At 45.9% G+C, this 26,893-nt stretch overlaps 1 protein-coding gene across 3 annotated transcripts; it reads right to left on the bottom strand.

The window, feature by feature from the left end:
• Positions 1-386: 386 nt before the first annotated feature.
• Positions 387-3,759, bottom strand: LOC133924009 (protein WHAT'S THIS FACTOR 1, chloroplastic). 3 transcript variants are annotated; one of them, XM_062369360.1, is made up of 3 exons: positions 2,066-3,759; positions 1,905-1,986; positions 1,334-1,796 (listed from the first exon to the last, which is right to left on the bottom strand). In XM_062369360.1, the coding sequence occupies exon 1, from the start codon at positions 3,697-3,699 to the stop codon at positions 2,212-2,214; it is 1,488 nt and encodes a 495-aa protein (XP_062225344.1). In that variant the 5' UTR covers positions 3,700-3,759; the 3' UTR covers positions 1,334-1,796; positions 1,905-1,986; positions 2,066-2,211. The 3 variants fall into 3 exon arrangements, with proteins under 3 accessions (XP_062225345.1, XP_062225344.1, XP_062225343.1); XM_062369361.1 differs by lacking the exons at positions 1,334-1,796; positions 1,905-1,986 and adding an exon at positions 387-590; XM_062369359.1 differs by lacking the exon at positions 1,905-1,986.
• Positions 3,760-26,893: the final 23,134 nt, after the last annotated feature.

The following is a 26,893-nucleotide window of genomic DNA, read 5'->3' as shown; positions in this document are numbered from 1 at the left end:
TGTACAACACCTGCACCAAATTAAAGAATTAAAGGACATTCTCATTAGAAATTTTGGCCATGAACCAACAAAGAGAAAACTTAGCAAACAGATCCATCCACATAATCATGCCCGAACGTCATTGCAGGATTCCCATAGCATTGCAAATGTACAATCAAAATAACAGAATTGATTCAAATAATGTTGCAGATCTATTTTTTAGCAACCAGATCAGTTAGTTGGCGGTCAGTTGCAGTTCTATTTTTAGCAACCGGATCAGTTAGTTGGCTGTCATCATGCTAAACTGGTGCCGCCGTGTATGTTACAAGCTAGAATCATCAGAAGACCACAATATGATGGTGCACCAAAAAGTTGGATGCTCATAATAGTAATTGTTACATGCAGGCTTCATGATAAACAATTCCCTTATTGGTGCATGCTAAGCAAAAAGTTTGCATATACATAAGCTGAAAAGTTCTTTTCGGAGATGCAATTTAATGGGTAGACATTGCAAGTAACAAAACAATACCCTTCAGTGCCTCAAAGCTTCAAAGTAAGTTCATCATCTTGGAGATAGTCTTTCGGCAGCACAGCAAGCATCCATATTCAACCTGCTTCCATATTGTAGCTTAGGTTTACAAACCAAGCTATGCAACCAAAGATTCCAGGCAATGCATATAACACTCTCTATAATCCTACAATCAGGGCAGAACGTTTCTCATGCAAATAAAAAAGGGCGCTGCTAGCGTCCAGACATCCGATCCCAGCGCTAGTGTCGGAAGCCTCCACGTTGTACGATTATAGGTGCTTGACACCCCTGTCTTCTGATTTAAATAGAAAAAATCCCCACTACAACATGGCACCCATGTTTCACGCAACATCCTTGGATGAAACCCTAGTTCTCAGTTCTTCGTCATGTGATCGCTAGCACTCAAGTTCACGTAAGAGACTGTTGAGAACTAGACTTCCGAAGCAACGGCATTGCAAAAATCACAACATGAATCCCATTCTAACATCGACGACCAAGGCCTCGCTCACAAACTTGACCCTCTTGGCACCCAGAACAGCAAAAATAAAAATCTAGTTTCATCAAAAAAATTGAGTGCCCGGCCTCAAATATTTCCCCAAAATCATAAGATTTGGCACATTAACAAGATATATGCTGCAAAATTTAAGCTCAGAATTTGCAACAAACAAAATTAACATCTACAACACCCAATTTATGTGAGTGCAATATTCAAAAACCCTATATACATCATTTTTTTAGCTATGAATGCAAATAAATAATCCTGGTATGTGAGAAAAATTTATGACTACAGCATTCAGTAAGTAAAATCATAACATCATAACGGGAAGCATACAACATCACAGTGAAATTAATGTTGTAGTAAACCAAAAATGAAAAGATCCAACATCTCAAATCAACTATTGCAACATCACAAGTCAACTATCGCAACGTCATAAATTGTCTGTTGCAACATCCATAAAAAAGTCAGATCTACTGCAATACCAAAAATAATATAATCCTAACCTAAAAAATCATCTGCTGCAACATAAAAAGAGATGTGGAGAGGGAGTCAGGCGTCCTCATCGGAAGCTACTATATCAAGCTACTCTATGCACAAATCGAAGATTGAGCAAGCTGCTTGATCTGCCCTCGGCTTCTCTTTTCTACCGGATTGAGCTGCTCCCTATGCAACCATACACATTTGGATGTTCAGCAGCAAGCACCAAGCAAGACTATGGAGCTATGATCGCAAGATGGATCTGGGAGAGAGAAGAGGAGAGGACGGAGCAGCGAGTCACACCGGTGGGATCTGCACAGTACAAAGGGAGTGAATGAAATGAATTCAAGAGAGACTATGAGTGGGATAAGAATGAAGGGAATAGAGACGGATGTGAAAGCGCAAAACTGAGGTGCATACAATATTCAGATCTGTTCCTTTCCTCTCCTTGTTGTGGGCCCAACGGAGCGTCCCATGTGTGTTTGTCATCGGACGCTCAACTCTAAGCATTTCCAAATAAATAAATAAAAGCAATCGAGCATGCAAAGCTAGAATCAAATTGACAGAACATACTCTCTTACCTAGTAATAGAGCACAAATGGGATTAGTAGGCCCAAGACAACAACCAGGTTATTTACTGATACTTCCTCTGGTGTATGTAAATTGCTGAGAAGAGCGCATTTGAGAAATTCTGGGTCCTCACTAGCATGCTGCTCGCTGATACAGCTCACCAGACATCCTGCTCGCTGCCACTATCAATCAGACCTTCAGCCACAGCTTTTTTCACCCAAAACTCTTCCATCACCTCCGATTCAGCATCATACTCGTCACCCCCCTCGCTTCCGCCTCCATCACCCACCTCCTCCCAGTCTTTCCCAATGGCATCATCCTCAAACAAGTCCCCAAATTCCTCATCATCCTCTAAGAAGTTATCCTCTTCTGCCTTGTCATCATCTTCATCATCATCACTGTCACCGCCAAGCGCAAGAACACCTCTCTTTCGGGCACGCCTCATCTGCTTTCCCTCCCGGACAAGCTCCTCCAGCCTATCCCTCCCAACTAGCATCTCATCCTCCACTAAAATCCTCCCATCATCATCGAACACCTCCACAAGGAACACTGAGTGGCGCACCCCCTTTACGCTCACATAGAACATCTCTGGGTGCCGCAACAGCATCGCGCGTAGCCGGTTCGGCAACCCAAAGTCCCGCCTGAAGTGCGTGAGGTGGTCCACCAGCGTCCGCTTCTCCACCGTCATCGCCAGCACCTCCCGCACCACAGCGCACGCCCGCCGCTCCAACATCTCCAAGCCGGCGCTCTCATCCAGCTGCTCGAACGGGGACACCTCGGGAAGACTATGGAACCGCAGGAGGTAATCCCGGTGCGCACGGCGGAGGTTGAGCCCGCGGCGGAGCGGGAGGTGGGGGAATCTCCGCGGCCGGTCCATGAGGCGGTCGGGCGGCGAGGCGGGGCGGAGAGGAGGGAGCGGCGGAGGGAGTGGCGACGGGGGATCAGCGAGCTGGAGGGCGTGGCCGCGGGAGGTATGCACGAGGGCGAAGAGGTCGGGGTGGCGGGGGCAGAGCGTGGCGCGGAAGTCCATGGCGAGGCCGAGGTCGGGGGCGAGGTGGGCGAGTTTGTTCACCAGGAGGCTTCGGCGCGGGGTCATGAGGAGGAGGCGGTGGATCTTGCCCGCGAGGCGGGGCGCGACCGCGGGGCCGCCGCGGAGCGCGGCGAGGTCAGCGGCGAGGGCCTCAGAGGCGGGGGTGAGCGCGACAGCGAGCGTGGAGAGGGACGGCGAGAGCGGGCGGGAGGTGGGGGCCTGGAAGAGGCGGAAGAGCGTCGGGTACCGGAGCACGAAAGGAATTAGCGGGCGGCGGCGCGGGAGGCCAAGGAAGCGGCGGCAGCGGCGGAGCACGCGGAGCGGGAGGAAGTGGCGCGGCTTCGAGAGAAGGAGGGTGAGGAGCTTGCGCGCGAAGCGGAGGCGGCTTGCGCGCGCCGCCTGGCGGTCTAGCGCAGGGCAGCGGACCAGCTTTGGCGGCGGGAGGGGACGGGGCGGGGGCCCCGACGCGTCGGCTGTGGTGGCGGCGTCGCAGCGGATGGCGAGCGCGGGGAAGAGGGATTTGGTGGTAGGTTTCTGGGGGTGGAGACGGCGAGGGTTGGTGGGGAAGAGCGGGGCTGCGCGGAGCAAGGAGGAGAGGGAGGAGGCCGCCGCCATGGCGAGGGAGTGGCACCGGGGAAGTTTGGGATGACCGGATAAAGAAACGGGAGCAGGAGTTTTTTTTTTAATTCCTTGAAAATTATATTTTTCCCCTGGTGTCGAAAAAGTTGGCTTCACTTCCGAGGCAAGTGTTCAAATTTTCGTTCTCTTGCATGCCACTTCAGTAAAACCGAGATCCTCTGCAGTGTAGAAGCAAATGCAGAGGTGGAATAGTGAAGTGTATTAGGATTTATGTTCAATCAGATCATGTGCTACAGTACTCAATAAATAGTAAAGGTTGATGGCAAAGTAAATCAAAATACTGTAGTCTTTAATCTTGTCTGATTTTTATTGTAATGGCCATTTTGCCCTCTGTTTGATTAACGATGTAGACCCTCGTCCAAATCATCCATTACTGTTTCGCAAGACCGCACCGCAACTAAATCAATCCCTTAACTTGATCGTCAAAATTATCCCCATCCAGGAACGAACTAGAGAGAGGGGTAGGGACGTCACTAGGAAAGGGACACATGATGGCAGCAGGGGGTATGGTATCTTGGAGAAGAGGTTGGTATGGGCAACATAGAGTGGAGGTCGGTGCAGACCGCACCTGCTCATGGATCTTTTCGATCTCCATGGGCACCTAGGTAGCATCTGGACGAGCGAACCTGCTTGCCCTTGAGTCTCAAGTTGGCAACGGGTCGGATAAGGCCAGGTAAAGCAAGAATACGTCTGACCCGAAATCCGAGACTAGAGATCTCAAACCCGATCCGGTCCTAAATTTGTTACCAGTGCAAAATGACCCATAGCCCCAGCCCTAGTGGCTACTCAAAAACCACCACAGATCTAGATCTGTCATGCCATCTTCCCTGATCACGCGGCGACGGCGTGCAGCAGCTCATCTTCCTCGATTGTGTGGTGACGGCGCAACGACAGCATGCGGCAGCCCGCGTTCCTGACCGCTTGACGACAGCATGTGACTTCGGCCACCATGGATTCAATCTGCTCGGCTACTCCCCTTACTTTGCCAATCCGCAAAGATGCATAAGCTCGGCTACGGGGAGGTCGTGCTACAACTCCCATGCCTGCGTGGCCACCTCGTCGGACTTAGATTGTAGCAGCAGCCGCATGCGGGATGTGTGCCGCACAGTCGGCCACGAGCGGCTGGCTCGCCTGGCCACGGTTCCAAAGACCGTCTATAGGAACCATGTGGGCGCCTTGGCAGCGAATAGGTCTCGCGCGGGGCGGCTTGTGCCTCGGCAACGGACAAGCAGCGGGCACCTTAGTATCATTGTTGCTGGATTGTGGACTCCAATCCAAATATCCAATGCGTATGTGAATGTGATGCGAGCACATGACCAGCGAGCCTATTTTGCTTCTCTTCAAAAGGTAGTGAACGGGGTCGTGGGCCAAACGGTTAATAGGCCTCAGGATTTAGGGCCCGTGGAGCACCTGCGGGTGCAAAGTATGACCCAAACCTAAACCCTACTTGGGTCAGGGCCCCAATCTGATGGCCCTGCGGGGCGAATTTGACACCCGAACCTGCGTCCCGTTGGGTCTAAAACATGCGGGGGCCTGATCCAACCCGACCTGTTGCCACCCTACTCTCATGGAAGGGAACACAAATTGAACTATTGCCAGGGAAGGAAAGTGAATTTTTTTTATAACGCATAACTGAAATATATAATTTTTAGTGGCATATAGGGAATTTTCTCAAGTTTTTCTGGGACAGAAGCACAAGGAAAAATATCTATGTGGCACCGAAAAGGTGCAAATACTATAGAGCACTATTAGCGCCTGAACGTCCGATCCATCGGACGCTCCAACAGGCAGTTGCAACATTGAAAAAATAACATATGCAACATCGGAATGATTGTTTACAACAACAAAAAACATGCATCAAAATAGCACATCGCATACATCCGATCCAGGAGAAAAATTCACACCGTAACATTACGACTTGTTTCATGAAAATACCGCAACATTATGACTTTCATGGAATATTTTCATGCAAAACCTATGTAGTCACTTGACCTTGAGCTCGTCGCATGAGATCTTGAATGAGTTTCACTCTTTGACCACTCCTACTATAAAAATGGCATAGAAAAGGTCATGGATCCTATAAAATTGAGTTTCCTAACTCTAAATCACAACATCGGCCACAGAAACAATTACAACATCCAACAATTGCTATTGCAATATCTCAAAACACATATTGCAACATCCTAAAAACTAGCAACATTTAAAACTAGCTATGGAAACATTCAATCAAACAATTTTACAACAACCATAAGCCTGCAACGTTCAAAAAGCGTAACTGCAATATTCTTAAAGTATGAATGCAATATCTAAAACTAGAATAGGAAAGTGCAAAAGGCTGCAACAACCCGATAACAAGCTTGCAACAAATGAAGAGAGCAATTGCAACAAATGGAGAGACCAGTTACAACACCACCTTGTTGGGTCTCCATCTAGTAAAATCTGGCCTAGACTAAAGCGCAAGAGCAAGCTGCACTCGACTGGAAATGATGGCCACGATACTGCCTTATCGAGGTCTCGACCTCGCTAAATCCAGCGAGCTCTAGCCACGATGACACCAAATCAAGGGAGCTCTGGCCTCTTCACCGCAAGGTCTTGTAGCCCACAACCTTCCTCGAGCGCATGCAGGGGAGAGGGGCTGGAGAGAGAGAGAGAGAGAGAGAGAGAGAGAGAGAGAGAGAGAGAGAGAGAGAGAGAGAGAGAGGAGGTGGAAGCCAAGGGCCATAGCATGTTGTGGTTTGGTGCTCTTGATGGAGAATTGGAGACATGGAGTTGAGAGCAGGGTGAGAGATAATTGATGAGGATGAGAACTACTAGTTGATGTCTGGACGGATGTGAGTTGTTTATTGTTTTTGGTTGCTAGACACTTCGGATCCGTTCTTACCAAAGCATGGGGAACACGTGTGCACCGGGTCTAAAAACGAAGATTGCTGGTGCACGGGGCCGTCTGTTTCATCAAATTATAGTAGATGGCAGATGATGCGTCCAGGAGCGAATAGCTCGTATCGGACGTAAGAGTCTGAGCATTTCCAAATACTATATGCTGCATGCACGAACCTCTGGTTCATTTTGTCCACTATCAGTCCACAAGTAGAGACCACGCAATGATCTATTTGTAAAAATCCACGTCTTTGCTAGACACATTATAGGATCAATGAGACAAAATCACGAGAAACTAACACTGATATTATTGAAGCAAGAAGTATCAAAGCAAACAGAGACCGCACTACAGACCAGCTGGTTAAGTAACTAACATACTAAATTATTGAATCTCTTTTGGGGCGAGACTAACAAAAGAAGCTACAGATTAATCATTCCACTCTGGGGATAGGTCTGACCCTTTGCAATATCTTCGGTTTGTTTCGAGAGTTGGCTAATGTACTATGCAGAGAGAGCAGTAACATATGCTACTTGGAAATGATCCCTTGCACCTGTGTTCCTTGACATGGCCGCCATGGAGTTTTTTGTCAAGCCAGCGCAATGACTTGCACATAAAACCTAAACAAATTGGACACTTGTGGGTCACTCCCATGCACACTTCCCTGGAAAAAATTAACGGAGATATATAGTGAACCATTGCAAATCCACCGTGGACCAATTTGCCATCAAATATATCTGAACACAACGAAAGAGATAGGGTAATCGGAGAAACACGAACCTGCAAATACAGGATCTACAAATAACACAAGTACTAAGAAAAAGCACAGAGAAGCATGCCTCGCATCCATAGCTGATAGCTGCGAACAAAGCTGCAAATATATAGCTATTTTTTGCTACTCCCAAAGTGGATACACTGTGTGATGATTTATATATAGGAGCCTTTCGGTATCGGTTGCAACCAACGTGTAGAGAGAAAATGGGATCGCGCGGCAGATCTCTTCTTTCTCCAGGTCCAGGCCGGTTGGTGCGCTCATCGGAGAACGCCCGCCAGACTGCATGCATGCAGGGTCAATCGATCCATCTGTTTCGTTCTATTTATGCTTTGCGGCGGCATCTGGTTTGCTTGCGGCTAACAATCCACAGCTACTTGCGACGGGAATAAAAAAGAAAAATGTTTCTACCGCCTCGACCGCACTCTCGCCTAAAAGTATTGTACCGCGCGCGTGCTCAAGAAACGTTTAGTGACTTCCTGCTGGGAACACTGCTTTTTTCTTTTCTTTTTGCGGGGAGGGAGCACTGCTTTTTTACTTACAGTAGAATCACCAGTGCACCGACACTTCAAGAATTCGAGCGGGCCGCGAGCGCGCGTCCTCTTCTTCTTTTTTTTGGCCTGAGCTCAGCAGCTCGTTCATTCAACTTCCAAAGAAGAGACACAATCTTGCCTTATAACATCGGCAAGGAAAACAGGAGTGGACTCAAGCTCGGTATTAACAAACTTCAAAGCTTCCTTCGCGCATACGTGTTCACCTTAATTCGCCAGACGTCTCACATGCCATATGTCAAAGCCTTGAAAAAAAAATACTCTCCTTCATAATATGGACCGTCGACGATTTCTTTGAAGACGAGTTCTTCCAATGGTTAGTCAAATTCAGACAATCCATCTCCACAACTACATACTGCCGCCCCTTGTTAGCTGCCAGACGCACTCCATCCCGACAAACCAGAACTTCAATAGTGAATGGATCATTGTATACTGATATTTTTTCAATTGAGCTGCTATTAAGTCCCCTCTTTCATTTCAAATAACAATATCCGAGCCCGAATGCCTGCCATTCATGTGAACAGATCCATCAATATTCACCTTGTACCAATATGCATCAGGCCACCTCTATTTTTGCAAACCTGTCAGAAAAATGTGATTTCCATAGACCAGATCAAGATTGGTCGGCATCTCCTCGATCCATTCAGTCATTCGTTGAGGTGTGTATTGATTCTCTCTATGATCTAGATTATATCGCGAATTCCAGATCGTCCACATCACCATAACCACAGCAATAACCTCCTGGTCTGATAAGAAGTTAAGAACTTACAATGATCTGGATGACCAGGAATCTGGATGAAGCCGAGGCAGCTTGATGGCATATTGATTTTTGAGTGACAACTAAAAAGCTTAGCGAGCTCACACTCCACAAGAGCATGGAATAAGTTTTCATTGTTTGCGAGCGCGCGTCTTCAAATTCCCTCCAGATCACCGCACAAACTGAATTCCAGCTCCAAAAAAAAGGAAAGAAATTCCTTGCCATTGCTACGCATGCTTTACTCCTAGTTCCATTCATTTTTTATTATCGTACGTACGTACATTAACTCAAAGTCGTTGCTTCTTCCCCAGAAATCCAGATCCCTCCCTATACTCGAATTTTTTTAATAATATTATTTTTTATGAAAATTCCAGAAATATTGCACAAATTCGAGAAATTATAGAAATAACCCACCGTCGCTCATCCAAAGAGCAAAATCTATTTTTCGCTTTTTCAAAGAGAGAAAATTATATTTTCGTTCATTCGCTCATTAATTTTCGCTCTTACAAAGTGCGAAAATATTTTCTATTATCGAAAAAGTGAAAGTTCTGGTTTTTGCTTTTTGGATGAGCGAAAACTCGAGATTTTGCTCTACCAGTGAGCGAAAATATTTTCTTTCCTTCTGACTATTTTGCGGTGGACCGTTGGGAGAGTGAAAACTGCCCACTATTGGCCTGCGTGTGCGCTCCTCGCCTTTAATCTGGCCATCGGTCATGCCTGTCCGCCACCAGTATGTATTCGGCCGACTTGAGAGAGCAGGGGAAGAAAAGGAAAGAAGAGGGAAGAAGAGATGGAAGAAGAATAGAAGGAAGAAGAAGGAGGAGAGAAAAGAGAAGGAAGGAGGGAAAAGGGAGAAAGAGAGGAAGGAGAAGGAAGGAGGAAGGTTCCCAGTTCACCCAGCGCCAGGAGTTCCTAGTCCCGCTGGGAGACCGTGTTTCTGCTTTCGTGCACTCGTGAGTTACAATGTCAGCTACCTTGTTGTATTACGTGTTTTCCATTTATCTAATTCAAACTCCTTTTTAGGTTGTCAAAGGGGCCACCAAAGAGCCTAGTTGACCTGACTAGATGCAGCCCTAGGTGCAACAGTGGGGCCAGGCTCAGATGGACATGATCGAGTTTGCTATACCTTACGATGAGCACAGTTACCAGTAGTACCTATAGTGGTACACTGCGCAGAATCACACACATCTCCTACCTTTCGATGACCCACCACGTCAGCACTCAACTAGCATTGCCACCCTTTACCCATGACACGTAGGAGTGTCATTGCACCTTGCGGTATGTGGAATGTTCAAATTTTAATCGATTCTTACATTCACATACATACTAGCGCTAACAATTTGTCGTTATGGAAGTCTGACTTGGGGAGCGAGATTCATGAGGAGGCAGTGAGTACGGCTATTAGGCTATGTGAGCATGGCACCTGTGGTATGGCGATGGACAACATCATCGGAGTGTTCTCTCGTTTGGCTACCAAGGGTCGACGTATCCTGGAGTGCATAGCGTGTTGGTAGCCTGACGCCGTTGTACGTGACCCGTTGGTATCCCGTACCATGCAGAGGCCCTCAAGATGTAGCTACACCTCAGTCCTAGAGCCATTCTACTCTACTCCTTAACTTCAGTGCTATGACCAGGAAGGAGGCTCTGATTGAGCCGCACCTATGTACGCTAGTTCTTAGCCTTCATGCCTTGACTAGGCAGGAGGCTCTGGTTAGGCCACGTCTGTGTACGCTAGGTCTCAGCCTCCACACCTTGACCAGGCAGGAGGCTCTGGTTGGGCCGCACCAGTGTACGTAAGTTCTCTGCCTCCGTGCCCTGACCAGGCAAGAGGCTTTGGTTGGGCAGCGCCTATGTATGCTAATTCTCTGCCTCCACACCCTGACAAGGCAGTCGGGTTGGGCTAGGCTATGTTCATTCCTATGCCAGGTATGTCATTACTCTTTATTGTATAGTCTCTGACTTAGTACATATTATACGTCAATACTCACTTATTTGTGTACGATGTGATGCAGGTATGGTCTGCATTGAGACTATCACATAGGTTTCTAGGAGTTCACCACACTCCAGCGGGAACCTGTGGCTTGACTATGAAGGGGCCTCCGAAGTGATGGGCTCGTCCCAGTTATACATTACACCTCCGCCCACTTAGCAGGAGATGGAAGACATCTCTACAGTTTCCAGTTGCCGAGACACGAGCGTCATGAGCCTGATTGGTATACATCGTTCGCATATGATGATCCTCGAGAGGAGGAGGAGGAGGTAGCCGTCCCAGCGTCAGCACGTAGGCCAAAGCGACCAAAGCCAGGGCCTAGGATAGTGTTCATGTAGGGGTCAAGCGTAGTCTATTTTACTTGTATGCTTAGGCAATGTATTTTGTTCAAACCATTACAGGACTATTTATTTTGTTTAGCTTTCTATTTCATTAGTTTAGTTCGATAGTTATATGGTTAGTATCTTATATTAATGTACTATGTTATGAACTAGTTGTGAACTTTATATGTAATCAATGCGATGGTTAGTGTCTTATATTAAAGTACTATGTTGGTTTTGTTTCCTAGTGCATGATAAAAAAATAGGCACAATTATTTCCAACATGTGAAAAGCATTACTCCTACGATACATATGGGAAGCGTTAGGTGATAGGCAAATCCCAGCTACTGCTGGGTGCATATTGAGATTCACACATTTAGGGAATGATAACACAGTGCAAGTCAAATATGAAATCAAATCCTCGGTTGACCGCTAGAACACATCCATATTACTCCCAGTTGTTCCTCTGACCTGCCATGTGAGGCTGGACATAACGTCTTCTGATATTGCTGTCTCTCTCTTGATGAAATTGTTCCTGTAGTTTCTCGATAATGACATGCATGTGACGGATATATCTCTAAATGTGTGGTTCTATCCACGGGTCAATATAGTACTAGAAACTACAATCATCTATCTATAAAAAGTGATATATAAGATAAGTAAATGGTGTTTAGAAAATCGGAAAGAAAGCATGTAAACCTGAAGAATCGACAGCCTATGTCACCAAAATGCTCATAAACTAGGACTACAACGTCATCTCCATGTTGACATGACGGCCAAAACAAGCAAGGAAGAGCATTGTGGTTTTCGTAGAAATCTTTACCATAGACATCTAAATGGGGGTGCGGAGGCGGTGGATCGATGGAGCCATCGAGAGGATGAGGATACGCTATTGCCTCGATTCAATTCAAGGTCAGGAGATATGTGAGTAGAGAATCGATTGTGTATTGTTTATATAGAAGAAGTCCTGGCGGTAGTGGATAGATGTTGCAGCATTGAAAAACCTATTAGCTAGAATGCACTGACCTATTTAGGGTAGCATTGAAAAGTCTATTTGCTAGACTGCATCGGCCTATTAGGGGTAGCACTAAAAAGTGTATTCACTAAACGTCATACGCAAAGACCAATCACTTGGTCAATGCACCATCACTCAGAAACTTCGCGCCCATTGCTCAATCCAACACATGGCTGGATTTTCTGAGATCTCTAACACATTCCGCCACCACCTACTCCATATAAGGGTAACCCCAAGGATGAATACAATTCACTGCATATAGACTGACTCTTTATCTCCACCACAATCCCATCCATGGCTTCCGAGTTCAGGTTGGGATCCAACAAGGGTAAGGGAAAGATGGGCTTTTATGAGCTATAGCATGACATCCTTGATAGACTCAAGTGTGAGGATGAAGATCGAAAGAGAAATGAAGACCCAAAGTAGAAGAAGAGGGAGATGGAGCTGTAGATAAAAGTGCATGAGACACGCATGCCACGATGTGACTGCGGTAAAATACCACGCTAGAAATTGTTCCTGCTTGCCATGATTGCTTGCTACTGATATGGGGTAAGTGTACATGACATCCTATCATGCTAAGAATTTCATCTAATTTACCTACTTTCATCTAACAATACGATAAGCCTAGATGCAAGTACGAATGGTACGTGAACAAATAAGAGTACGCGAACATAAACTACGGCTACGAGGAGGCTGAGGCAATGAGATGCGCAGATGTTGAACGACCAAATATGAGGCTATAGGAGCTCAATGAAGAATGGTGTGATAAGTACCTCACTACATACGGTAACATGCAGGTTCCTCCACAATACGTGTGTGGCCTACCGGTTGTGCTGGGGCCTATGGCATGTGGACTAGTACAAGGGTACGTGTGCAACAAACCCTACCCTCATAGATGCAACTTTCAAGAGATCCGTTGGGAATATCTGGATGAGAAGCCTCCATCTTTTCCACTAACCCCTTAGAAGTTTTCTTGCACCCGGCAATTTGTCTTTTCCCTAAGGCATAATTTATTTAGAGATAGGGTACTACATGCCATTGCAACTTGTCATAGATTATCTAGAGATAGGGTACGAGTCGGTGCATGCTGCCTTATGTACTGTAGCCACATAGAGGCAACAAATGCTTATGATGAACCTTATATATGATGTACTTTACTTTCATTAATGAAATGGCCGAGATTTATCATTATGCCAATACGTCTTTTCTACACCCAATGCTTTCATAGGATTCCCTTTCTTCCATGCAGAGAAAATAATAACTCCTTGCTGAACTTTTGAAGAATGACATAATAACACCAAGCAACAACTTTCATAGCGAATCTCTACCAAGAATCAATGGAACAACTTTTCCAGCTTTCACAGAGAATCCTAGGTCATTTGTCTTTGTGCACAATACTCCCATGCTCCAGCCCCCAGCCATGGCCATGCACTTAGTCCATGCACTGATACCCAACCACCATAAATAACCCCTGCCTAAAACACGGGTACATCACTCCTTCTCACCTCTCTCAACTGCAATGTCTTCCTCAACTCCATCATGCCCACCCAAGAAACATTGGATGACTTGGATCCCCGTAGGAGTCGAATCGTCGATGTGCTTCTGTGACGACCTGTGTAGGATTCGCGAGTCCTAAGACATCTCCTACACCTATGGTAGACACTTCTTCATGTGTGTCAACTACTAGTATGACCCGCCTCGACATGGACCGTATGACTATCCACCAGTATAGCGATATAGATCACTCATGTGACAGTTTTCATACGATTTCATGCACTGTCTTACTAATCTTCCCTCTTGTTTCATTTCTCCAGTCTTCTCCACCTATTTGTGACTTCATTGGATAACTGGACATGGAGCAAAATGAGGACCAGAAGCGGTGGGTTGACATGAGTATGTGGTGGAGAAGGCAAGCTTACGAACACCGAGAGTACGAGCAATAACAGGAGGAACTATGACTGAAGCGTCAGAAGGAGGCACACATGAGGAAGGCAGTGCAGGAGCGCGCCGCGGCTGAAGCACTCAAAGCTAAGAGGGAAATGAAGTGGGAGAGGGCCTGTCACACTAAGACGGCATGTCCCAATGCCCTCATGAAGAGCAAATATCCTTGGTGCACTCAGTAGAGTATCTATTGTAACCCGACCTATATTTATTCCCTAAGATATGTTAGGTTTAGCAGCGGTACACTATTAGGTCGGTCTTTAGACGTATCATACATGCCAATGTTTATTCTCATCATCTCTTTATTGTTAGAGTCCATTTGTGTAGCGACAAAAAATCCTAGGTCCCATGTAATGTATATTAGCGTATGTAACCTCTGTGCCGGGTTCTATGATAATTGTGCTTCACAACTATTATTTAACAAATTAGATTTTGTATCCTCTCAATGTTACTTCACTAAAAAGAAGTACTCACATAATGTTATATCAAATTTAAAGGAAACGTTGACAAAATTACATTTTCGCACTTTGAAAGAGCGAAAATTACATTTTCACACTTTTAATAATAGAAAATATTTTTGCACTTTGAAAGAGAAAAATTTCAAATTTTTGCTCTTTGGATGAGTGAAAAAAAATATAATTTTCGCCCTTTAAAAGAGCAAAAAATAGATTTCTATTAGGGGTCGTTGTTAAGGACACCCGACGGCCCCTTGGCTCAGCTAGCCTATGCATATGGACCTAAGCCTCCGAAGGCTGCTTTCGGGCCTCCGGTCTTCGAGGAAGCCTCAGCGTTCTGGAGCCATGCCTCTCGGAGCCCCAACCTTCAGAGCTTGGGCAGGCTTCCCGAAGGCTACAGGGTGAGTCATCAGGTCTCAAGAAAGATCTTCCAGAGGGGGAACGCCAGTCATCCTTCCCCTGCAAGGATGTGATCGGCATTCCGTACCAAGGCTAATGGATGCCATCCAGACATGATGGCACAAGTGGAGGATGTCTGACACACAGGATAGCGCGGTGCATGGCCGCATTTGGCGACCAGTCCTGCACTGACCCCAAGGTTGCTTCAGCGCCTGTATTTACTGTGGTAGATATTATCTCCTGAGTAAGATAAAAAGTAGTTTTACCTGGACATGCGCCATGTAGTTCGGCCTGTCCTAGATCTTTGTTAGTGGCGATAACCTGTACGCTACGCTAGGGGCAGCCCTATAAATATAGGGCCATGGCCATCAGACAAAGGACCAATCTTTTCTACTATCAATACATTTTCGATGTCCCTTCCTCTCAAACTTTATCTCCAAGTTTGAGTCTTCTCCTTAGAAGAAACTCTCGTTGTACTTTTTAGTGTAAGACGATCTCTTGCTCCAACAACGTGCCATCTGTGGGGACTTGAACACAAAACTGCTAAGAGAGGTAGGATGCCACCAAAGTAGAAGACTACCGCGGCCACAACGATGGCAGCTGACCCCCCCCCCCCGTCACGCCTGTGCGAAAGTCTGGGTGACTAAGCACAGGCCATGCTGACAACGACCCCCCAACCAGGAGGAACGAGGGATTTATAGCCACCACTAACCTGACCACGACCATAGCCATGGCCGGCGCCGAAGGGCTCCCTTCCTGGAAGACCCAGCAGCAACAGTAGCAGCATAGCGAGGCCCCCGCTACGCCCGTAGGGGTTGTGGCTGGTGCCACGCTGAAAACACCATTCCACCTGAGCGTCAATCATGCTTGGCAGCACTCCTGGCCCATATGGAGGAGCTACAAACGGCTCTGCGGGTCGAGCAGCAAGCTACCCACATGACACACCGCTGCCCATGTGACGACCAGCGCTGCTCCGGCCTGGGCCCTAAGGGCTGATGATCTCTTCGACACTAGGACCCGTCCATGTTTAGCTTCCAGAGCCTTGGAGCCAGCGTCGCGAGGATTCTCTACAAGACTACGACTCTCTCCTACAGGCCGACCTACACACTACGCCCCGGAGGGCTTTCGGTCCCCGAAACTACATAAGTTCAAGGGTGATTTAGACCCTGATGAGTTCGTTCGTTCCTACGCCCTCGCCATAGAGGCCAGCAGAGGTGGACCGGCCACTATGGCTAAATGCTTCCCTCTCACCCTGGAAGGGGTAGCCATACACTGGTTCTGGGCACTGGACCCTAGTGCCATTCACGCCTGGTTCCAACTCTGAGACCTCTTTTGTAGTAACTCCAAGGGCACCTTTATCGATCCGGTGACCTCCAGAAGCCTTTCACTATCAGGCAGGAGCCAGACAAAACCTTTCGGGATTACTTCCGAAGGTTTTCCCAAACCAAGGCCCAGATTAGGGGCATATCGGACTCTTCTGTCATCGATGCCACAACCCAGGGTCTGGCAAAATGACACCAGTACGATCGGCTGAATCGGTGTCCCATACGCACAGTGGAAGTCCTTGTAAGCAAGTTAGAGGAATATGCATGCACAGAGGAGGAAAAACTCCGCCGGAGGCTCTCGTGAGCTATGAGACTTCCCGCGTTGACCATGAGAAGTCACATTCGTAGGCGGGATCATCACACGTACCCCCTCCCCCAGCGAAGAGGGGCTTCTAGGAGGCTCATACCTCCGGGTCCCAAAGGGGGTGGCAGCAACAGCATCGAAACATCAATAACATCAACCAAGGTCGTGGGGCTCTGAACCAAAACCGTCCTAGAGGGCGTGGCCGAGGACACTTCAGAGCCTTCCTAGAGCAAAACTGCTCCCCGAGCTGGTATACCACCTCCACATCCTGCGGGGCTGTCTCTCACCCATCCATAGACCCCTCTAGGGGTTCAAAGGGCCCCCCTTGACGCTGTTGGCCGGATAGAACTCCCAACCATCTTCGGTGAGGGCTTCGTAGCATGGACCAAAGTAATCACCTTCGACGTTGTGGACGTACCTTACGCCTACAATGTTATTCTGGGATGGAAACTCTGAATAGATTCAGAGCTATACCCCATCACAATTACCTCTGCTTGAAGATGCTCGGACCCCAGGGGCTGATAACCATCCACGGTGACCTGGCTAGGCGCATCGAGTATGGGCACCTTGCTCCACTCCCTAGCCATCACATCCATGCCATAACCCAAGAGGGCTCCGAGGACCCTCCTTCGACGCATTCTGGGCACCATGGCCCTTCAAGGCCACAACTAAAGGGGGACATAAAGCGTGTCACCATACATCCAAACCAACCCATCCGGACCTTCCAAATAGGGGCGGACCTTACCTCCGAGCGGGAAGCCCAGCTTCTGGCCACCTACAAGGTAACCTCGACACCTTCGCATGGTCCCCGTAGGACCTCCTAAGAGTCGACCGCTGCATCATCGAACACTCTCTTCAAGTCAATCCGAAGGCCAAGCCTATATGCTAGGGGCTTCGCAAGCTCTCCCTAGAGTGGGCAGAGGCTGCAAAGGAGGAGGTCTAGAAGCTACTAAAGGCCAGTGTTATCCGAGAGGTCATTCACTCCGATTGGCTCTCCAACACCGTTCTGGTCAAGAAACACAGCGGGAAGTGGCGTATGTGCATCGATTTCACATAACTAAACAAAGTATGCCCTTGGGATCTGTACCCCCTTCATCGCATCAACCAGCTTCCTGGATGCCTACTCCGGGTACCACCAAGTGTGGATGGCAATAGAGGATGAGAGCAAGACCAGCTTCATTACCCCCTTCAGAGTATACTGCTACGTCCGGATGCCCTTCGGTCTTCGGAACGCTGGGGCCACCTTCTCTTACCTGGTACACAAGGTACTAGAGCAGCAATTGAGCCACAATGTCGAAGCCTACATGGACAATATTGTAGTAAAAAGCTGATTTAAAACCAACCACATTGCTGACCTACAAGAAACATTTGATAGTCTTCGGGCTGCAGGAGTACGTCTCAACCCAGAGAAGTGCGTATTCGGTGCTAAGGCTGGAAAGAAGCTGGGATATCTCGTCTCCCTAAGAGGCATTGAGGCCACCCCGGAAAGATTCGTGCCATCACAGAGATGTCACCTCCCACCAATCCAAAGGAAGTACAGTGCTTGGCTGGCCACCTCGCAGCCCTCAATCGCTTTCTCGCCAAATCAGCTAAGCATAACCTTCCCTTCTTCAGAACACTGAGGGGCTGGACTCTGGAGTGCCAGGTAGCATTCAAGGCCCTCAAGGCCCACCTTTCCCACCTTGAGAAACTCACGATGCCGCTCCCCGGCGAAGGGCTGCTCTTATTCTTGTGCGTCTCTGTCTCTGCTGTCAGCGCTGCCCTGGTATGGGAGGAGAAAAGTGACATCCACTCTTCTCAAAGGGCCATATACTATATATCAGAGGCCTTAGCCGGGGCCAAGATGCGCTACATAGAGCTCGAAAAGATAGCATATGCCCTCCTAATGGCCTCGCGCAAACTTCGCCACTACTTCCTTGCCCACGACATCACTGTCCCAACCTCTTACCCGCTTGGCGACATATTTCTCAACAGGGAGGCGATGGGACACATCAGCAAATGGAAAGTAGAGCTAGCCTCCTTCGTGGTAAAGTTTGTGGCTAGCACCGTCATCAAATCCCAAATCTTAGCAGACTTCATCCCCGAATGGACTCTGGCACTCGCTGAATCCGCCACTGTCCCTCCCCAAGATATCTGGACTATCTACCCCAAGATATCTGGACTATCTACACCGACGGAGCATATAGCTCCATGGGCACTAGAGCTAGAGAGCCAGTGCGGTCCTCATCTCCCCCACAGGCCAACGAGTCCAATTCGCTGCCACTTAGATTTCAAGACGAACAACAACATAGCCGAATATGAAGCCGTCCTCTTAGACCTCCGGAAGGCTCGATCCTTAGGAGCAGCCAGAGTCATCATCCGAACCAACTCTCAAATCGTCACCGGCCATGTTGATAAGAGCTACCAAGTTCGACATCCGGACATGGCAAGACACCTCGAAGCCATCCGCAAGGCCAAAGCATATTTCTGCGGCATATCAATCTGGAGCATACCATGAACGGACAACTGCTAGGCAGATGCCCTGGAAAAGCCTGCTACCACGGGCAATGACCTACCATTGGGCGTCTTCCTTGAGACCCTAAACCGGCCAATTGCTAAAGCTCTTGACGAGACGGTCGCCGCATTCTCCCCACCGAAGCCATGGACTGGAGAGCTCCCCTATTATCCTTTGGCGCCTTGCACCCTAGCCGGCAAGGCACTTCACCAGGGGCTCCACTGGCCTACAATCATGTCAAATGTGGAAGACCTCGTCCGCACCTACCAAGGATGGAAATGCATAGGACGCCAAAGCCCCCGGCCCCCGGCCCCCTACAACCAATCGCTCCCATCTAGCCCCTGGCTCGTTGGGGCATGGACCTCATCGGACCATTCCCCCGTGCCAAAAGCAACATTCTATACGCGGTGGTAGCATTGGAATACTTCTCCAAATTGGTCGAGGCCGAGCCCCTCACAGCGATCACATCAAAGAATGTCTAGAAATTCTTCTGAAAGAACATAATCTGCCACTTCGACTTCGGGCCTTTTAGATGATTCTGCGACAACCTCGGCATCGAATTATGCTTCTCTACCATTCGCCATCCTCAGTCCAATAGGGCCATCGAACAGGCCAACAACAACATTCTCTCTGGTTTAAATCACCAACTCATCAGCCTAGCTCGAGGCCTATGGGTCGAAGAGCTTCCCAAGGTTTTGTGGTCCCTCCGTACCAAGGCCACGTGAGCCACTGGGTTCACCCCCTTCCGCCTCCTATATGGCGACGAAGCTATGACCCCCTACCGAGGTCAAAGGATTCTTGCTCAGGGTGCAATTGCAGCAAACTACAGGAGAGAGAGAGAGAGAGAGAGAGAGAGAGAGAGAGAGAGAGAGAGAGCTCCTTCGATCTCACCGAAGGCACGTGACTCCATGCCGTCCAAAATCTTGATCGCTACATCACGAAAACCAAGGCCTGATACAATCCTAAAGTTCCGCCACAAAGCTTCGAACCCAGGGACCTGGTACTTTAACGTGCCCTGGCTCCGAGAAAACTGTGCAACAAATAGGAAGGCCCATACCTGGTCCTCGATTCTAACATGCCCGGCTCCTACTGTTCGGCTGATACAAAAGGGAACCCCCTCGAACACAGTTGGAATGTAAGACCCCAGGGTCCCACAGACGCCTGGAATGATACTTAACTACGCTTCAAGCATGCCAAACTATACATACATACATACATACATACATACATACATACATACATACATACATACATACATACATATATATATATATATATATATATATATATATATATATATATATATATATATATTTCGGCAGCATCTCTCTTGAAACGAGAGGCAACGCGGAAGCAACAACAGATAGAGGTATATATTATGAAATAACATCACACTAACATTTAACAATATCCTAGTAAAAGAGAAGAACAATAACTTGACCACTCTAGGGCATATTTAAGATAGTCAAGCAACGACACTAGCATCTATTACATTATTACTGTAACATTACTTTGAATAGTGTAAGTGATGTCATTAATGTGTAAGACGTGCTGCTAAGCTCTTCCCTCCAAACTAGCCTCAAGAAGACAACCTAGGGAGGGAAAATTCAAGGGTGAGATTGGGTAATCTCAGCAAGCAAACTACTTTAACAAGCTATTTAAACCATAATATTTAAAGCATCAATTTAAAACTTACATAGGTAGTAAAGACATTACATTATTCATCATGTTTATTTTTTAAGAGGGTTAAACTGTTACTTCTAATAGTAGATCAATAAAAACATGTTCATAGAAAACATAAATATAATATAAGCCAGATAAAAAAAATATCTATCACATATGATATGATATCAACATCTATAATTGACTTCAACTTCTAAGAGTTAAATAGGACTTTTAAAAAAATATCATCATCCAAAACATCACGAAGAGTTCAATTCATAATAATAATAAATTATAGCATTAAGAATAACCCACTCGTAACCACATAACTTCTACAATTGGTAAGATTACTCAAACATTTGCATGCAATTCATCCCAACCAAATGGTATATGGAAGATTACTGCAACGCAATATGACGCATATGGATACTATGCAATGCAAATTCACGTAGAACTTCAATACCTTCATGAATCCACAAGTCATACCACAATGAACATATCCACGGAGAAGCGACGCTTCTCATAATGATCTCCAATGGAACCTCAACATATCCAGCAATCAATTCCATACAGCAATACATATGAATGCAATGATATGTCTTCTTTTACATCGCCCCCTCCTCGGGCAACGTACAATGTGTACCAGTACAGTCATGATCTTTACAACATATATGCATATGAAATGCTGCATTCATATTAAAGTATAACACTAATAATACTTCAAATACCAAAAGGTACAATACATATAACATGATCTTCAACATGCACCTTTGGTACAAAGATATAAATAATGCATTCTTTGCAAGCATCCATCAAGACACAAATAAAGGCTTTATAGTCAAACCCCTAAATATGGATTTAACTATAGACTTCTTTCATATGTAACCGCTATGAATATCATATTCTATGCTGAGTACCAATAAAACAACCAATCCACCTATGTTAACTCATAGTTAACCTATTTCATTTGAAACATGTATATGACAGCAAGAACTTCATGATTATAATTGAGTTAGTTCAAAGCATAGATAACCTACACAAGCATACCTCATATGTTCAATATACGATCATCCACACACTGAATTTCTGGAACTATCCTCAAGTATTTGCATTTACCCATTCATCCATATTTAAGCATAAAGCAAAAATATCAACATCAGAGCCACAATACTATCAACGTAATGACACATTCCCACTAAGTTAGGGCAGCAGTTTTAATCCTCCAAATTATTAAATATAACTATGTGTGCTGCATTATTAAGAATGGAGGTAGTAAAAATAACAAGTTAAAGTTGTAGCAATGCAACAGCTACATTCACTTGCCTTTACCGACGATGAAGATAAGACGTACACACCTCGTTGAAACACCACCTACTCATGCACTCACATATCAACACCGCAACACAACAAATAACATACAAATAGAATGGAACATGGTCCTACACCTCGCAACCCGGTAAACCTACAAACCGACATCTTCACATGCAATTGACTGCAGCAGTGCTGCTTCACTTTTTCGTATCTATTCTTCTACCATATATATGATAACAAATAAATACATATTTGGAAACTACAGAAGGATATCTACAACTTTCATAGAGAAAAAGTAATTTTACCATGCCACTAAAGTTGCCTAAACGGACTCTCAACACAACACTGGTTAATTGTCACTGATTTCAAACAACAGTCATCTAAAACTGAATATCTCCAAAACTACTCAACTAAAAAATTCTAAAATTGGGTGAACATGGATATAAAAACAATAACTACAACATTGGTATAAAATTGATCTACATAAAAGGTCATTAACTAGAACTAAACATGCTCTGAACAATGACTGAATTTTCTGACAGCCAAAACAAGACAGTCTACGTTGATGGAGCATAACTGGAGTTTTACTTAACCAAAAATTACATTCAGCAATATGAAAAGCATATGAAAACCTCTACAACTTTTCTTCACATTGGAAAAACTGGTTTGGCCTCTAAGACAATTGAAAACTGAATAGATCTATGATTGTCCCGCACCACATCAGAACCTGACAGCCAACTTCAAATTTCATAAATCCTAAACCACTTGGGATAACATAGTGAAATTTTACGAGCACAAAGATATCTGAATCCCCTACAACTTTTGCTAATATAGGTTTGGTAGATTCGGCCTAGAACATAGATAAAAACTGAGCCCTAGGTGAATGCACAATCTGACAGAAAACAACAACCTGAATTCGAGGTTAAATTCTAATATCCTCTAGTTCCCATGACTAAAAAAAACTTCTCCAACAACCAATTGCAGAGAAAAGGATGATTTTGCACCTCACCTAGGGTTCCCCACAAAATCTTTGCAACAACACCTCTCCTCCTCCAACCTTTCCCTTCTCTTCTCCTCCTTCCTGCAGCCCTTCTCCTCCTCCACTTCCACCTCCTTCTCCTTCCTCTTGGGCGCCCAGATCAGCAACAGCGGGGAGAGAGAGAGATGCACCAGTAGCCAGGGGAGTGGCAGCTCTGTTAGTCGAGCAACTTTTGGATGGATCGGTGTGCATCCGACCCTCTTATCTCTTCTTTTTTTAACTTCTCCTCTTCCATCCAACGGCCGAAATTAATTGGGTTCGCCATGGATTCGCCAGTGTCCTAATGGGATGTTTAAATAGTAAAATGGAATCACCCCGACGAGATCTGCACATCTGCGATCTCTTATCGTCCATCTGAACAACGGATCTAAAAAGTCAAATTTCGCACTTCTGGAAGACTCGTGGTCAACCGCTTTATTTTATTTCGTAAACACTTGGGGTATTACATGGAATGTGGAGATCCTCCGCAAATACTATGTGTAGGGGACCCCAGACTCAGTCCTCTCCATAGGTCCAAGACAATAAAAGCCATAGGTTTACATACACAGGAAATAGCCACCTAACCTAGAGGTGTTACCTACCAAAAAAAATCCATACCTCACAACAACCTCACACAAAACCTACATAAACCCTCTAGTATCTTGAATGCAGTGCCTCTGTGTCGGAGAAGTAAATCCCTCCGGCATCTTGAAGGCAGTGCCACCGTGCCCGAGAAGTAAAACCCTCCGACATCTTGAAGGCAGTGCCTCCATGCCGGAGAAGTATATCCCTCTGCCATCTTTAAGGCCTGACTGACCTACGTTGCGGAGAGGCAAAGACCACTACATCATCTTGAAGGCATTTCCTCCGTGCTAGACAGGCATATCCCTCCGCCATCTTTAAGGTCTAGCTAACCCACGTGGCAGAGAGGCAAAGACCGCTTCGACATCTTGAAGGCATCTCCGTGCCGGACAGACATAGACCCTCCATCATCTTTAAGTCCTGGCTGACCTACGTGGTAGAGGGACAACCTCCACAACATCTTGAAGGCCTAGTATCCTAGCAAAAAAGGATTCATAACAAAGTCATAATCCGCCTGCATCTTGAAGACTAAAAGTCTCTGTGCCAAAATCATCTGACCCCTGTGGTATCTTGAAGGCATAGCCTCCGACTACAGAGGTGTCACACATCAAAACGTTAGTAAATGAGTTGCTTTACTCTGCTCGCACCTAACGCAACTCAGTACCCCTCGTATCTCGCACCCCGTGGCTGCTAACAGCTGTAGAATGCGAAGGGGCTGGGATAGGGGGCACATGTGAGGCGTTGATGCGATAAAATTATAACGCCAGAGAACAAAGTTAACACAACACAAGCTTATTCATACATAACATACAAAAGTTTGTATTCAGCTATTCACTGTACATTGAATCTATGCCTAGCAAACTTGCTAGTCTGTTGCGCCTCCTTGAAGTACTACGGGATGTGGAGGGTGCTTGGCCACCATGCCTCCCAAAAGTACCACGGGATTAGGACGGGAAGTTACTGAGAAACCAAGTTGAAATGAGCCTTGGTTTTTATGTGATGGGTGATTGACATGGTTGTTGGTTTGGTTTGATGATTTTTGGTATTGCATAAGTTAGGTTGTGCTTGTCTATGTTTAAGACTAACCAAAGTTTGAGAGAAAAATGAAATTGGAGTTTTGTCTCTATGCCAGAAAAATGCACTCACCGGATGGTTCGATGTGAGGAAAGTTGACCTCACTGAATGGTCTGTTTTTCAGATGGAGTTCACACTGAAACATTTCAATTCAAAGGAAAAAATTGATGTATTCACCAGATGGTTTGGTGCTTAAGTGACTGTACACCAGACTATTTTCTAGGAGAAGTGCAATCTTTAGAAAAAATGAGTTTAAACTCGTCATATGGTTCGATGATGAACACTGGAGGGATCACCAAACTGTTATCTAGAAAGTTTTCAGAAGGTTGGAGATGTATGCACCCCGGATGGTCCGGTGCTTGAGGATGTGCACACCGGAGGCATCGGCGGAGCGTTTTCCAAGAGAGGTTGCAAAATGGCTTGTCTGGTGTAGTTGTACACAATGTATGGTCCGATGTTCAGAGGTGTACACATCGGATCATCCGGTATTTACATTTTCTGTGTGCTGAGATTTTCAATAGAGATTTGTGAGTTTGACTAATTGGAGATGGAATTGGAGAAACCTATGTGCTTGTCATATTATGTGTAAGTTATGGATGCAACTTGGCGATTGACGGTAGGATGATCGGAGCTAAGTGGGATGCTTGGTGTCGGATGATCAAGGAGGTCAGGCGGAGTCAAGGGTGATCCTAGCTGTGCACATCGAGATCAAGCAAATCATGAAAATGTGGATGCAGATTGCGTGTCGATAAAATCAAGTGAAAGGGATGTTGGTGCAAGTGATAAGATGGCTTGAAGGATCGGGAGCGGGAGAGACTTGCCGGCGGTTGAGATCGCAAGATAGAGTATATGTGTGGATATCGTGAGACTTGCTTAAGGGGTAAGAAAGTGGTGGTGAGTCACGCTTTAAGCAGCGTGCGAGGTAGTTTCATGGTTTGTCCTCAAAACCATGGGAAGGGGGAGTGCACGTGGCATCATCATGAAGCTTGCATCAAGACGAAGCTAAATCATAAAGGAGTCACGACCTTTTCGATGGACAAGGAAAGAGTTGGACGAAAATACCCTCGGTGGTAGGTAGGAGTATATTGAACGGGGGGGGGGGGGGCAAGAAAGGAACAAGAAAACTTAGGGGGCTAAGGAAGCTCCCAAGGTCTATAAATAGAGGGAGAGGGTTGTGCTAGCCTCTTGAGCCAACCATTTCAGAGTGTGTGCTAGGATTTTAGAAGTGAGAGAGAGAGAGAGAGGAGTGATTACCTTATATATTAGGTGAGAGCTTTGTGAGAAAAATACCTTATAATCAGCTAAAATTAGGGCATTCTTCTGCAAGTAATGAAGAATTTGTTTACTCTTATGCTTGTATTCATCTTCTTCTAGTTTTCCTCTCTTGGTTCCCTTGCAAGTCTGCAATTTTTCGGTTTTTGTGATGATTTTCATTTTTGTTGAATAGTTGCAATTTTCCATCGTGTTGGAGTTATTTTTCTTGTTGCTAGAGGGATAAGATTCATATATGTTTTGGTCTTGAACCATCCCCCCACCTCTAGATCCATCAACTTGAAGAGTTTCTTCTCCTGGTGCCTAGATCTTTAGATCTAATTGTTTCTTCCTCAAGTTGCAAGCTTTTGTGAGCGATGACATACTTGGATTGGCTTTCAATGGAACCTAGTATTTAGATTCATCAAGTGGAGCTATAGTTTTCATAAAGATGTTTGTCGTTAACTATGTCTCTCGGTCTTTAGCTTCCACGGTTTTGTTTTGAGGTGCGTTGGATGAAAGGTTGGGATAGGCCATCCAAGAAATTGGTGAGGCTCCTATTCACTCCCCCTCTAATCGCCTTCTTCGTCATATAATTACAAAGCATGGATGAATATGTGCATACTGTTACAAGCCTTCAACATCATTGTACAATAGAGATAGGGCTAGCGTTGATTCAGAGCACAACACAAAACATGAACAAAGCGATGAAGGATTTTCGACTGGGCATTTGATTCTGAAGAATTTTTAAGGCTCAGCATAATTCAACAAGAATAGCTCCTGGCATGGATGCTTCTAGTACCTGAAGTAAACAAACATCACCTGATGTTGCTACAGTAGTTCATAAATCATCTCACACTTACCGACAATGAGAAAGTAGAGAAATTGAAAAGGCACAATCACACAACCGCAGATAAGCTAATGTACAGTAGAAATTGTTGCTATTGGTCATATCATATTACAAATCAGAATATACATGAAACTTAAAACAATTTCGATATATTACCAACAAGGTACAATATGGCATAGTGTGCATTTTGAATTAAATGCTTAAGCATGGCTCTAGCAGATTTC

Source organism: Phragmites australis, chromosome 7, assembly GCF_958298935.1.
Source record: "Phragmites australis chromosome 7, lpPhrAust1.1, whole genome shotgun sequence".
Classification (NCBI taxonomy): Eukaryota; Viridiplantae; Streptophyta; class Magnoliopsida; order Poales; family Poaceae; genus Phragmites; species Phragmites australis.
The sequence above is the reverse complement of the archived record's forward strand: the minus strand, read 5'-3'. Positions and strand labels throughout refer to the sequence as shown.